General features: G+C 37.5%; 1 protein-coding gene and 1 long non-coding RNA gene across 2 annotated transcripts; one reads left to right on the forward strand and one right to left on the reverse strand.

Moving 5' to 3' along the window:
• Window positions 1-9,495: 9,495 nt before the first annotated feature.
• Window positions 9,496-10,471, forward strand: LOC125197429 (uncharacterized). Its single transcript, XR_016134845.1, has 2 exons — window positions 9,496-9,549; window positions 9,792-10,471. It is a non-coding gene; the product is annotated as an uncharacterized LOC125197429 (long non-coding RNA).
• Window positions 10,472-11,212: 741 nt separating this feature from the next.
• Window positions 11,213-12,146, reverse strand: LOC125195196 (receptor-like protein 53). The gene is made up of 2 exons (XM_048093381.1): window positions 11,627-12,146; window positions 11,213-11,553 (listed from the first exon to the last, which is right to left on the reverse strand). Exons 1-2 carry the CDS (start codon window positions 12,144-12,146, stop codon window positions 11,213-11,215), a joined length of 861 nt encoding a protein of 286 aa, XP_047949338.1.
• Between the last annotated feature and the right edge of the window lie 1,162 nt (window positions 12,147-13,308).

A 13,308-nucleotide genomic window follows, 5' to 3' on the forward strand; every position in this document is an offset into this window, starting at 1 on the left:
TCCTAGACCTAGGCTCAAGTTTATCAGACTTGTGATGCACAAAAGCAGAGCAGCCAAAGACCCTTAGGTGAGAAAAATTAAGAGGTTTTCCATAGAACACATATTCAGGACACTGACCAACCAAAGGCACAAAAGGAGACCTATTCACCAAATAAGTAGCAGTTAATAAAGCCTCACCCCAAAACTTTTTAGACAAACCAGACTTAGATAGCAAGCATCTCACTTTTTCAAGAAGAGTCCTGTTCATTCTTTCAGCAACCCCATTTTGCTGGGGAGTATATGGCACAGTTTTATATCTTTTAATTCCAAATCCATCACATAAGTCATCCATCTGATTATTGCAGAACTCCAGGCCATTATCAGTTCTAATAGCCTTGATTTTCTTACCAGTTTGAGTTTCTATCAAGATTTTCCAAGTTTTAAGTTTTTCAAAAAACATCAGACTTGTGTCTCATCAAAAAACACCAAACTTTTCTTGAAAAATCATCTATCACAGATAAGAAATATACACAACCAGAGTGAGAAGACACAGAAGCAGGACCCCACACATCCATATGCAACTATTCCATAATGCATTTACTTACATTAGCAGGTGCAGGAGTAGTAGGGAAAGAAACCCTATGCTGTTTACCCAGCACACAAGAATCACAAAAGGGCAACTCACTTTGGACATCATTATCAGACAAGATGGCATACTTTTTCAGAATACTCAGACCTTTAGCACTCATGTGACCAAGCCTATTGTGCCACAACATGGTTCTATCATTTTTAACAACATTGGCATAAGCTTTTTCACATGAAAGAGGCACAGCAGTACAGACATATAAACTACACTTTTTGTTAGCCTTGAACAAGCACATAGACCCTTTGCAAATTTTCATGCAGCCTTCCCCCTACTTTCCCCCCATACCCTCATTTTCAAGAGCAGTACAAGACATCAGGTTATAACACAGATCTGGGACATATCTCACATCCTTCAAGTTAAGCACATAACCATTTTCAAACTTCAAACACACAGTGCCAATACCAAGAATTTCACATTTCTTGTCATCAGCCATTGACACAAAGGTTTTAGTTACAGGTTTTAGCTCAGAGATCACTTCCTTGAAAGGACTGATATGATAAGTACATCCAGAGTCACATAACTAATCATTAGTAGTAAAGGGGCATGCAGGGGAAACATTCACAAGAGGCAGATCATGCACCATGAACACAGAATCATTCATGTTATCATAAGTAGCAACATTGACAAGAGGTTCAACCTGGGAATTATAATTCTGGGATTTATTCTTTTTAGGTTTAGTGCACTCCTTTTTATAGTGCCCTATATCCCCACAGTTAAAACACTTCCTATAGGTCTTAGGATCCTTACTTCTGGACCTAGATCTATACTTTTTCTTGCCATTATTACCTGAGTTAGAGCCACTACCTGATTCATTTCCCCCTCTAGTTTTAGACCTACCTCTAACATTAAGGACTTTGTTATAGGCATTCTTATCAGCAGCTCTTTCCCTAAGTTCAAGTTCCTTAGACTTTAGAGAGCTAACAATTAAGTCCAGAGGAGCAGAGTCTCTGCCATACTTAATGGCAGCTTTTACATCACTATAAGAGTCAGGAATGGCATTCATTAGGGCAATACTGGTATAAGCATCTACTGTGGTGTCACAAGATCTTTTAATATCTTGAACAAGCTTCTGAAACCTATCAACATTATCATCTATGTCCTTAGTAAGATCAAGCTTAAACTTAAACAACTTTTCAAGCAAATACATCCTTGAGGACATAGAGGTTTCAGTGAACAAAGTATCAAGTAATTTCCACATTTCAGAAGCAGATTCAACATGATCAACTTTTCTAATCACAAAATCAGACAAATTTAGCACAATAGTGGCCCTAGCCAACTCATTCAACTCATCTTTCCTATCCTGAGCAGTATCCTCAGTTAAGGAGCCATCAACAACCTTGAAAACTTTTTGTTGAATCAGAACACATTTCATTTTCTGTTTCCAGATAGCAAAATCATTTTTACCATTATAAGGAACCACACCAACAGGCTGAGACATTTTTACAACAAGTTTTGCAAGAACACAGGAGGCAAGGCTAAAACACACAAACTTACACACCTGAGAACACACAGACATCCACCAGCAAACACAAGACCAGGTTATGGCGCGGTTGGCGCCGAATCCGATGCTGATAATTACATCTCGGTCGATGATTACGATATTGATGACGTTAATGTTAATCTGAACGATGATAATGAGGATAGTGACGGTGACCACGAAAATGAGGAAATGCCCCCCCTCCCCCCGTCAGAAGACGGCCGCGGAGAAAAATCTAAATATAAATCTGATATGTTTGTGAAACATTTCAAAAAGGTCCCAATAGTTTCTACCGCTAATGAAGTGCCGATATTTTTTATGGCATATTGTAACTACTGCACCAAAAAATACAAATTCAAGAAGTCCCGGGGATATGGCTCTCTCATCCGTCACATGCAGACGATTCATCCCAAACTATATGGGCATAGCGCTAGCCAAACCCAACTCAACTTCCAAAGTGCGAGTGCCCATGGCTCTCGCCTCCGGTTCGTCTCAAACAGGTACGCCGTCCTCCGCTCTTTTAAGATATGATCATAAGCATACTACTGACGTTATGGCTAAATTTGCTGCCATGCATCATCTTCCTTTTGGTATTTATGATAATCAAGATTACGAAGATTCGATGAAAGAGTGTTATAATTTGAACTCAAAAAGACAACCTAGAACTAGTATTCAACAATCTACCAAAAATCAATATTATGAAATGAAAAAAGATTTATCACAATATTTGAGTAACATGGGACACAAAGTGAATATTTGCTTATGGACTGACGCTTTCCAAAAGCATGCATACATGGGAATTACGGTTCACTTTATGGACAATAGTTGGTCTTTGAACAAACGTTTAATTGCTTTTAGAGATTTTCCTACACCACACACTGCAAATGCAATTGCTTTTTTAATTATTCAAGTTTTGAATGAATATCAATTATGCAATAAGGTGTTTTCTATTGCTTTTGATAATGCAACTGCTAATACTGCGAGTATTAGCGACTTGATTGATGCGTGCTCTCCGATTATCGATGGTAAGTATTTTCATCAAAGATGTGTATGTCATATTTTGAACTTATGTGTACAAGATGCGCTTTCTTTATGGCAAAAGCATGTTGATCCTATTAGAAATGCAGTTAGAGCGATCCATTTCAAGCTTGGCAAGGCTTGGAAAAAATATTGCCGTAACAGGAACATCAGGTATACAACTTTTATAATGGATGTGTCTACTAGATGGAACTCTACATATGATTGCCTCAATTCTACTTTGGAGCATAAAGATGCTTTGTGCGATTTTTTTAGAACTAATCCCTATGGTGATATAGTTCTTACGCCTAATTGTTGGGACCAAAGCATGAGTTTATGTCAATTGTTCAAAGCTTTCAAATGTGCGACCGTTGAATTATCGAGTGTTTACTATTGCACATCTGTTCGTGTGTTAGAGCATTGCATGTATATAGCACTTGGTTTTAAAACATGCATGAAAAATGCTAGATCTCGTGAGTTAATGTGTGTTTTATTTTATATGATTGAAAAATGGTTGAAGTATTTTAGTGAAATTCCAACTGTGTTTTTAATTGCTAAGTGCTTGGATCCGAAATGGAAATTAGCTGGCACAACTAAGATCTTAGATTTCTATTATCAAAATTTGCATTCTATTGATCTTAGTCCACTTCAAAATTTGCCTTATGATGATGATGAAACCTCGAGAGTTTTTGAACTAACCATTCCTGATAGATCACTTGTTCAAGCTCAATTTGAAAGTAGTTTGCGTACTCTCTTTGCGGAATATGAAGAAAAGTATAACCGTACCCACCAAATTCGTCCACGTACACAACTTGCTCCTCAACCGCAGCAATACGGCGGTTTTGGTTTTGCTTATGATGACCCCGATGCTCAATCACAATTAGCCGACTTATACGGCTACGACACAGGCTCAAGTTCAAGGTCCACCTCAATGGGATCGGTAAGCGAGTTAGATTTTTATTTGGAAGCACGCCACCATACTTTTAGTGATGCAGGTCCTACACCCGCCCAAATCGACGTCCTAGAGTGGTGGGGAACACACGAGAAAGATTATCTCATACTTGCGTCAATGGCTAAGGAGATCTTTGCAGTCCCGGCTTCCACCGTAGCCGTCGAGTCCGCTTTCAGTGTTGGAGCATGTGTCTTGGACGTGAGAAGAAGCAAACTCTCCGCGAGAAATATGGAAGCTGTGATGTTACTTGATGATTGGGGTAAAGCTGCAAAGAGAGCGCAAGAACCATATTGGGATGCTCGTGAAGAGAGTGAGGAAACCTTCACCAACACCGAGGATGAAGGTGGAGAATGAAGGCCAACCGTCGTCAACCGCCAAGTCCAACCAACAAGGTAAGCAAGGTAAGAGAACTACGTGGACTTTGATTCCTCAATGCAATTGAGCATTGAGGATACGTAGGCACCTCAACTTAAATTTTAAATTTAAGTTGAGCTCAAGTCCTTTTCCTTTTATTTCTTTTTTTTTTTTCTAATTGTTTCAACTTTACTTTTAATATGTTTTTTGTAAATTGTAATTTTTTATTTAAATTTTAAATTCAAGTGTATAGTTGTATTGTTGTATTTTGTAACTTGTAATTGTAATATTGTATTGTAGAAATTTACATTCAAAGTTTCAAATCAATAAAATTGCAATTCTTTAGCGTTATCAATTCTCTTTGGATTTTACTATAGAATTGCAATAAAAGTTATAACTCTAAGATTTAAAAAAAAAAATGAACCGGAACAGAACCGGTGAAAAACCGGCGGTTAGTAACCGGAACCGGAACCGGCGGTAACCGGCGGTTAAACCGGAACCGGATAACCGGTATCCGGACCGGTTACGGTTCACGATATCGACGAACCGGAACCGGCGGTTTTCGAACCGTGGCCACCTCTAAGTTGGACTAGTTTTTGAACACCGGGCGTCCAATTGGCTCCTTCACTACTTTGATATAGTCATACAGGCTCAGCCCTTGACACTAATGATTCAAGCCGGATACTGCGTGCCCCTCATATTTTCTTACAGGCATAAGGGGTGGCCAAGGCGTGGTTGATGGTGTGCGACGATCCGCTGGTTGCGACCAACATGTGGGCGAAGATTAGAGCTGCCTACAGGAGGAACTGCCCGCACGGGAAGGACATCAGCGGGGAGGAGTGCCGGAAAGGGTGGGAGCGCATGATGCACTATTTATTAGCACTAAAAATACCTGCAAGTTTACAGGGTAGATCTAGTATAGCTAAAGGTCAGTACCGGGATATCGAACACATGGAATAAGATTGCAACTGACTACCATATACTAAGCATCACATACTATCTAGAGACACGCATTATTTTTGGTTTTTGGTTTTATAAACTAGACATAAATAAAAATAAATAAAAGAAAATAAAATAATACAAAACATGCTAAAGAATGTAGAGTTTTAGGATCCAACTAATATAAACTAGTGATGATTAATCTCATAGAACCTTTACCTTTATGTGTCTCCAGGATTATTAGGAAAGTCGCGATTATCAGATAAGCCCCCTCTCGAGTGTACCTATCCAGTAGATTAGACTATAACTATCAAAGTCTCCTTCTAATAGATTAGATTCTAACTCCTTAAGTTCCCAAGACTCAAGCCCTCACAAAGGGTCCCCTCTCTCGAGTGCAGATAAACCTATGTGTTGTACCCGTTCCTTTTACCACATAAAACTAGCTATCTCTCGATTAATCTAGTTAAACGGACATAGTTCTAAAGTTGGCCAGACAAAAGAACAATAAAAGCACAAGAACAAGCAAAACAATCACAAGAGCTAGGAAAAAGTTCAATTCAATAAATCAAAACATGTTCATAATAGTTTTCAGCAAAAACCATACAAAAGATATTTAACTACTCATAGACAAGTAGTAAAAATCAATAAAAGTACTAGACATGAAAGAATTTGATAAAACCCAAGGTTGAATCTTCAATCTCCAGTCTTCTCTTGCCTGGATCTGCAAAGCTCCGCTCCAATGGAAGATGGATGAATTATGTGTGGATTATGGAGTGGAGGAATGTGTAGAGGGAAAAGGATTGGAGGCTCTGAGATAGAGATTGTGAATTAGGTTTGGGTATTTATAGGCTAGAAAAAGGGTTTAGGAATGATAAAAATTATCCTCCAAGAAATATAAAAGATATTATTTTCGAATTCTTCAATTAATAGGAGAGATTTGAGCAATAATTTATTCCTTCCTTGAATTTCCGCCTAATTTCCGTCAGCTTTGACTGCACTGCGCAATGTTCGTAGAATAGTCATAACTTTCTCCAAAGAACTCCGATTGAGACGTGCGAGATGTCCACGCGAAGCACTTTCAAAGAAGAAGAGAATGATATGAATTAAGCACTGATTGGACTTCAAACTCGCTGGCAGAAAGGGCTCGAACAGAGGCTGTTGCACCTTGGTCTTTTTGCACCTTTTTCTATCATTTATCAACAAACACATTAAAAATACCAAATGTATAACATATGCAATTTAAGAACATAATTTTCATGATTTACATTTAAAACGAGTCAAATCTAGCCCTTAAAAACATGCAAAATCTGTGTTTGTCAGCGCATCAGGGCCGCGGTCGGCCGTTTTCGGGATTGTACGCCAACGCCCTCCGTCAGCTCACTAGTGGGCAAAATGAGGAGGACGCCCGGAGGATAGCGGAGAGTCAGTTCCCCTTGCCGGGGAAGTATAAGGAGTTCCACTTCTGGGAATGTTATGTGTTGCTGAAGGACTCCGAGAAGTTCCGGGCGGGGTGCGACGCTGGGTGGTCGAAGAAGTAGAGGCTGAACTATTCCGGCGACTATAGCGGCAGCAGCGGCGGATCCCATGACCTCCCCCCGGATGCTGAGGAGTTTCCGTCCTCTCCATCCTTTGCTCATCGCCCTCGCCCGGTTGGACAAAAGCGGGCACAACGGGCAACGAGGGGAGGATCCCCCCTATCGCCCCAAGAGGTCATCTCGGCACCCCCCACGCGAGTACACCTTATTCTCGTGTCAAAAAACGGAGGAACGGATGTACAAGGCCTTCGTAGAGTGGAGGGCCGCAACTGACCCCACGAAGAAGATGTTTCTCCACTCGATGCTCGAGAACATTTGGGTGGATTTGAATGCCTCGAGGGCACTGGTGGGGGGTTCCGACGTGGGCTCAGATACCCCGGGTGGCGGCGGCGACGGCGACGAGGAGTAGAGAGTGGCGGGACTCGTGTGTGGAAGCCCTTTTTTTAAAAAAAAATCATGTATTTTTTTTAATCTTTGTACTTTTTTTTAATGAAATGAATTAATTTTCCTGTATATGTGTCGTAAATTTAATCGTAATTTTAATTCCGTAAATGTAGTATTTTTTGAATTATTTTTATTGCAGCTGGCCTATGACTGTCCTAAATCTAATGTGGCAGATTTTTAGTGCTGCTGACGTGGCAGGGAGAGAGAGTGGCTGGCCTATGGATGACCTATATCTATTGTGGATGCTCTAAGGTCACGTGTTAATGGAAAATGAGTGAAGCTTTTTTAATGAATTCTTACCCTACTTTGTTGACATGTTTGTGCAAATCATTATTATGTAACGTAGAGTAAGTTTCAAATGAATTTTGTATAGTTTGGGGTTAGTTTCAGCTGCAGTAATTTTGAGATTTAGCTATGATATATATAGGGCCGCACTAAAATAAAACTATTCTTATTTGAATTATAAAGATGGATATAATTCAAATTTCTTTAATAAAATCTAAAAATGCAAATGCATAAACATATTGGCATCATGGACTATTTTAATGATTGTAGGTATAGGGGTGTGTTATAATGCTTACTTTTTAAGTTGCTAACTCTAATAACTCATCAATGTAATGTAATAAAAATGTCAATATGACATTATGTGTTGATATTTTAATGTCATCTTGTTAACATTTTTAATACACGGCGTTGATGAATTGGCAGAGTTGCAACTTATGAAAGTTAGCAATTGATCACACCACAACATTGCAAATTTTAAAATGCATTATTTGCAAAACATCACACATTAATTGCCCCAAGCATGCGAGACTGCCGAATTAAGCTCAAGAAAATTAACAACAATGCTTATCTTAAATAATAGGACTATAGGAGTAGTAAAGATTCTAGATTTCAAAACAACAACAAAATAATATATCCAAAATAATTAATTTTGAAGCTATCCGTCATTTAATTTCTTGCCTTGCTCCACCAAAGCCCGAATTCAATTTCCTCACTCATTGGAATAGCAAGTAGATGAGGATCTCAATAAAACAAAATATTTATGAGAAAATAATATCTTTACCGCTTTCACAAAATCTCTAAGCAAAGATCCATTTTAAAGATCAAACCCCCACAAAATTCCTTTCTAAAAGATTATTAAAAGCTAATTAGCTAAAGCACATTCACGAAGAATGATATGCAATGAGTCTAACGAGGTTATGCTTCCTATATTCTTATTTAGCTCAGAGGCCTTCAATTTTTCATTTTTCCATTTTTGTCATAGTTGATTTATTATTCCATTTTCTATCTTTCTTTGGTATTGGACTAATCATTGGCTTGTTATTTTATTCAAAGTACGTTTGGATTTTATTTCGTTTTTATTTGTTTTAGAGTTATTGAAATTGGATTAATCCTGATATATTATCTACTTATGGATCAGTTTTAAATATATTATTTCCTCCGTCAGTGAAAAAATGTTTTAGGTATGTGGATCACACTCAACCAAATAATTACTCACGTCTTATTGTAAAATCAGTATATAAAATTTGAGCCCACATTTCATTAACTCATTTTTCCATTTTACTTTATAAAATTAAACAATTTCTTAAAATTCATGTCAAGTCAAAATGGAACTATAAATGGCGAACGGAAGGAAGAATTGTGATTGAATATTTTCCATTGTCGTTAATCATGATGACTAACTAACAATTGGGGCATGACACCTATATTGCGGAAAGTAAATGTTTGAAGGTAATGTTTTCTTGACATTATTAAACGGCCAAGGTTTACAAATGGGTCACGATCAATATATACAATTTGACTTATACAGAGGGGACTCCATTTTTTTAAAGGTAAATAGCCATATTAAAATCTGATATATTCCATAAAGTTTGAAATCCGCTACTTAGATAACAAAATTTCAATTTTTCTAGTTTATTCCATCTTAAATCTCAATTTAGATCGACAAAAATGTCCAAAGATCCACTCTAAAGATTAAAAAAAGGGCCATAATCTCAAAAGGGGTCTCAAATCAAATAAAAAGGCCCAAAACTTCTTTCTTCTTCTTAACAAAATAGGCCCAACTGAATTATTTAAACAAAACAAACTGGCCCAAAAGTGAGCCCAACTCCTGAGAATAAGATGCTGCCTTAACACACACAAATCAGAAAAGCTGTGACCTCATCTGCGCCACCAAACCGCCGTCGCCGGTCACCAACTCCATGTACGGTTGTTCCCCTTTAACATTTGTGCTTTAATACATCTTTATTATTTTTTATTTGATCATAACATGTCACCATTTCAGTATTTATCATATTTCACATGACATCATAAGAGGCACTCCAACCGTTTGCCAAAATGCCCGACAAAGTCTGGTGTAGTCTAAGTGTTCTTCATATCATCAATGACAAAGATTACTCCATATTGTTTTAAACCCTAACCTTCCCCTTCATCAAAATTGTTCAGCCATGGCTCATGCTGATAATTCAAAGTCCAACAATTCGGAGCAGCGACCCTATCTTCAGCTCGATCCCCCGAAATTCAACGGAGACGATCCATGGGGATGGACTTTCAAGGTTGACATGTATTTCGACTATTACGGAATGTCGGAAGAGCATCGTCTACACTTTTGTCGGACTACTCTTCGAGCAGCCGGCGCTGGATTGGCTCATTTACCGAAAAAAACACAATTTGCTGAAATCATGGCCTAGTTTCATGGAGGCGGTGAAAGAGAGGTTTGATCCAACATATCATGACAATCACTTTGGGATACTCTGCAAGCTGCAGCAACTCAACATGGTGATGGAATATCAGGACGAGTTCGAGAGGCTTTTGGTCAAGATTAAGGGTGCATCGCTATCGGAGAGTCACCTTGTCTCCATATGTGAATCGGGCTTCAAAGATGCTATTCGATGGGATCTACACTTGCGAAAGCCGTCGTCCTTGTGTGAAATGTTTGCGCTTGCGCGCGAATTCGAGAAGATGTACGATGAAGGCTTCAAGTGAGAGTGGTATGTTTTGGTTGTTTTATTTGTTTTGAGTTGAATTTTGTGGGGATTGAATATATTTGCAGTTGTTTCCAATTATAATTAGAAGTTGAAGTTGGATATAATTCTTATAAGATTGAATTTATCTTTTTGTTTCAATTTGTAATAGGATTTTTGTTGTCTAGGCTTTATTGTTAGTTTGAATGAGGTCCTTTTTGATTTTTTATTAAATAGAAGATTTAGAAACTTTAGATTTTGTATGTGTTAGGCTTCGTTTCCCTCATATGTTCGGTTATTATTTAGAGCGACTAGGCAACATTTGGTATCAGAGATGTAGACATGGTGATTGTGGTATGCGTGGTAGGAGACAAGGAGAGGACCCCTGATAAACTCATGTTTTGATAGTTGAAGTTTACTCAATTTAAATCCTATAGTTTTTGACCAATTATATGACTTTTAGGAGTTTAATGAGTTTGTTTAGAACGTGCTAAGAAGTAAGAATATAGGTGAAACGGGCATGAAAAGGCAAGAATACGTGAGTCATATTAGTCCACATTAAAGTTTAACAGAAGTGGCTAGTATTGTTAGAATCATCATCAAGTTCTGAACAATTACTTCTGATATTTCTGTTTAAGAGAAACAAAATATCAGAGTTATATTTTGGTCCAAAGTCTAAGACATACGATTAGAAAACAATTTTGAGCATTGAAATATTTGAGTTTTTAGCATCTGTGCAGATTGCATGCAAGGGTTGCTTGTACAATTTTATGAACAAAAGTAGCCTAACTTAGAAATACAACATTGCACAATTTAAGATGCATTATTTGCAAAACATCATATAGACACAACCAGCTAGTGTTCCAAATGAAACTCAAGAATAGCACAATTGTTTGTCTTGAATCACCTTCCCCTTATTGTTGCTTTTGCTGTATTTCTTCTCTTCATCTTACTATTACTATATCCAATGAGAGTATTACTAATACTTATATTCCCAAGAGACACAGGAATCTCTCCCGTGAGAGTATTATTGGACAAATTCAAGTATCTAAGAGAATTAAGATTGCCAATGGAAACTGGAATATTCCCGGAAAATCTATTGGAAGATAAGTCAATCATTGTAAACGTATCTAACAATCTTTTCAATTCCTGATCCAAACCCTTCAAAATGACACCTAAGTCTAAATATGTTTGGAGCCCATCCTTCCCAACGCGTGTCAGATTATCCTTGGCATCTATCATACCTTCACAATTCTTGAAATAACTATCGGGTAAATAGCCAACAAATGCATTTCTTGATATATACAAGACTTGTACCTTCACAATTCTTGAAATATCTATCAGGTAAATAGCCAACAAATGCATTTCTTGATATATACAAGACTTGCAACTTTGGAAACGGATGCTCGGTCTTTGAAGCCTCCAACATAGTACCATTCAACTTGTTAGACCTCAAGACGAGGACGCGAAGTTGAGGGAATGCTTCCATCCAGAAAGGAAATGCACCTCGTATTTCATTATCACCAAAATCAATGCTTTCCAGGCGTTGGCAGTTGATTAGGGAATGTGTTATTCCTTCCAACTTATTGCCATACAGAATAAGGGACTGAAGACTGCAACCTTTTGCAAATGTGGATTGAAGGGCTGTGATTTGGTTTTGACCTAAATTAAGAGCCAACAATGAACTATTGAAGTTTCCCAAGCACTTTGGAATCTGTCCTTCCAAATGATTGTCTGCTAAATGGAGGAGTGTCAGTAATCTCAAGTCGCAAATGGATGATGGAATCTCTCCAATTAGTTTGTTATGAGGGAGCACTAAATAATCCAGCTCTGACATATTCCCAATGGCGGAAGGTATTGGACCTGAAAATTGATTTTGAACAGGGATCAAGAATGAGATATTGACATATGAGAGAGAGAGAGAGAGTATGATACCATTTAAATTATTGTCGTGAAGCCATAACTCAATGAGGTGTTTCAGGTTTCCAATTTCTTTTGGAATTGTACCTACGTACTCGTACAAATTTTGAAATGACAATCATAACATCCAATGAGTTAGTACAACTTTGTATCCAAAAATATATAAAGAGACATGAAATCATGCTACTTAAAACATGGAAGTTGTGACACTAATATATGTATGTTTAGGGTTCAGTAAAACATGACACAATGTATTACTTCCTCCGCCCACAATAAGAGTCATATTTTGTCATTTCGATTCATCCCACAATAAGAGTTATTTCACTTTTACCATAAATGGTAAGTACGCCCCGCATTCCACCACTTATTTCACCCACATTTTATTATAAAACTAATATATATAAGTGGGACTCATATTCTACTAACTTAATCAACCTACTTTTCTTTATATTTCTTAAAACCCGTGTCAAAACTAAATAAGACTCTACTATTGCGGGACGGAGGGAGTACTTTATATAACTCTGTGGAACAATGAAAGAGAAAATATCATACCGCTTAATGTATTATTGGAAAGCCGCAAGTAGGAAAGAGATGTCTTGTTCCCAATTTCCTTCGGTATAGATCCATTTATTAGAATATTGTGTTGCAACTGCAGCTCCCATAAATTAAAAATGCGACCTATCTCTTTTGGTATAGGACCTGCGAGAATATACAAAAAACATTGTGCAAGCTTTATAAACATAGGAATGGCCCCTTGAGACAAGATAATGATTTAGTTATAACTAATAAACTTTAATTTTCATTTATACCGAGTTAACATCAATATACCTGATTGATCCGATGGATGACACATGGTAGTAGTTACTCCCACCTTTCCATATTAATTGAGTAAATTTTCTATGTTGAGAAGTTCCAAGATAATTGAGTTTCTATTTTTGGAAAAAAGTAACATTCTCTTTAACTTTATTCTCTCTCACTTTATTTACCATCCGTTTAACACATTATTCTTAAACTCTGACTAAAAAAAGTGGCTCTATTAATAAGGAATGGAAGGAGTATCATATTATGGGAAAATGTGA

Source organism: Salvia hispanica, chromosome 2, assembly GCF_029641045.1.
Source record: "Salvia hispanica isolate PSC_SH4W2 chromosome 2, Shi_PSC_v1, whole genome shotgun sequence".
Lineage (NCBI taxonomy): Eukaryota > Viridiplantae > Streptophyta > Magnoliopsida > Lamiales > Lamiaceae > Salvia > Salvia hispanica.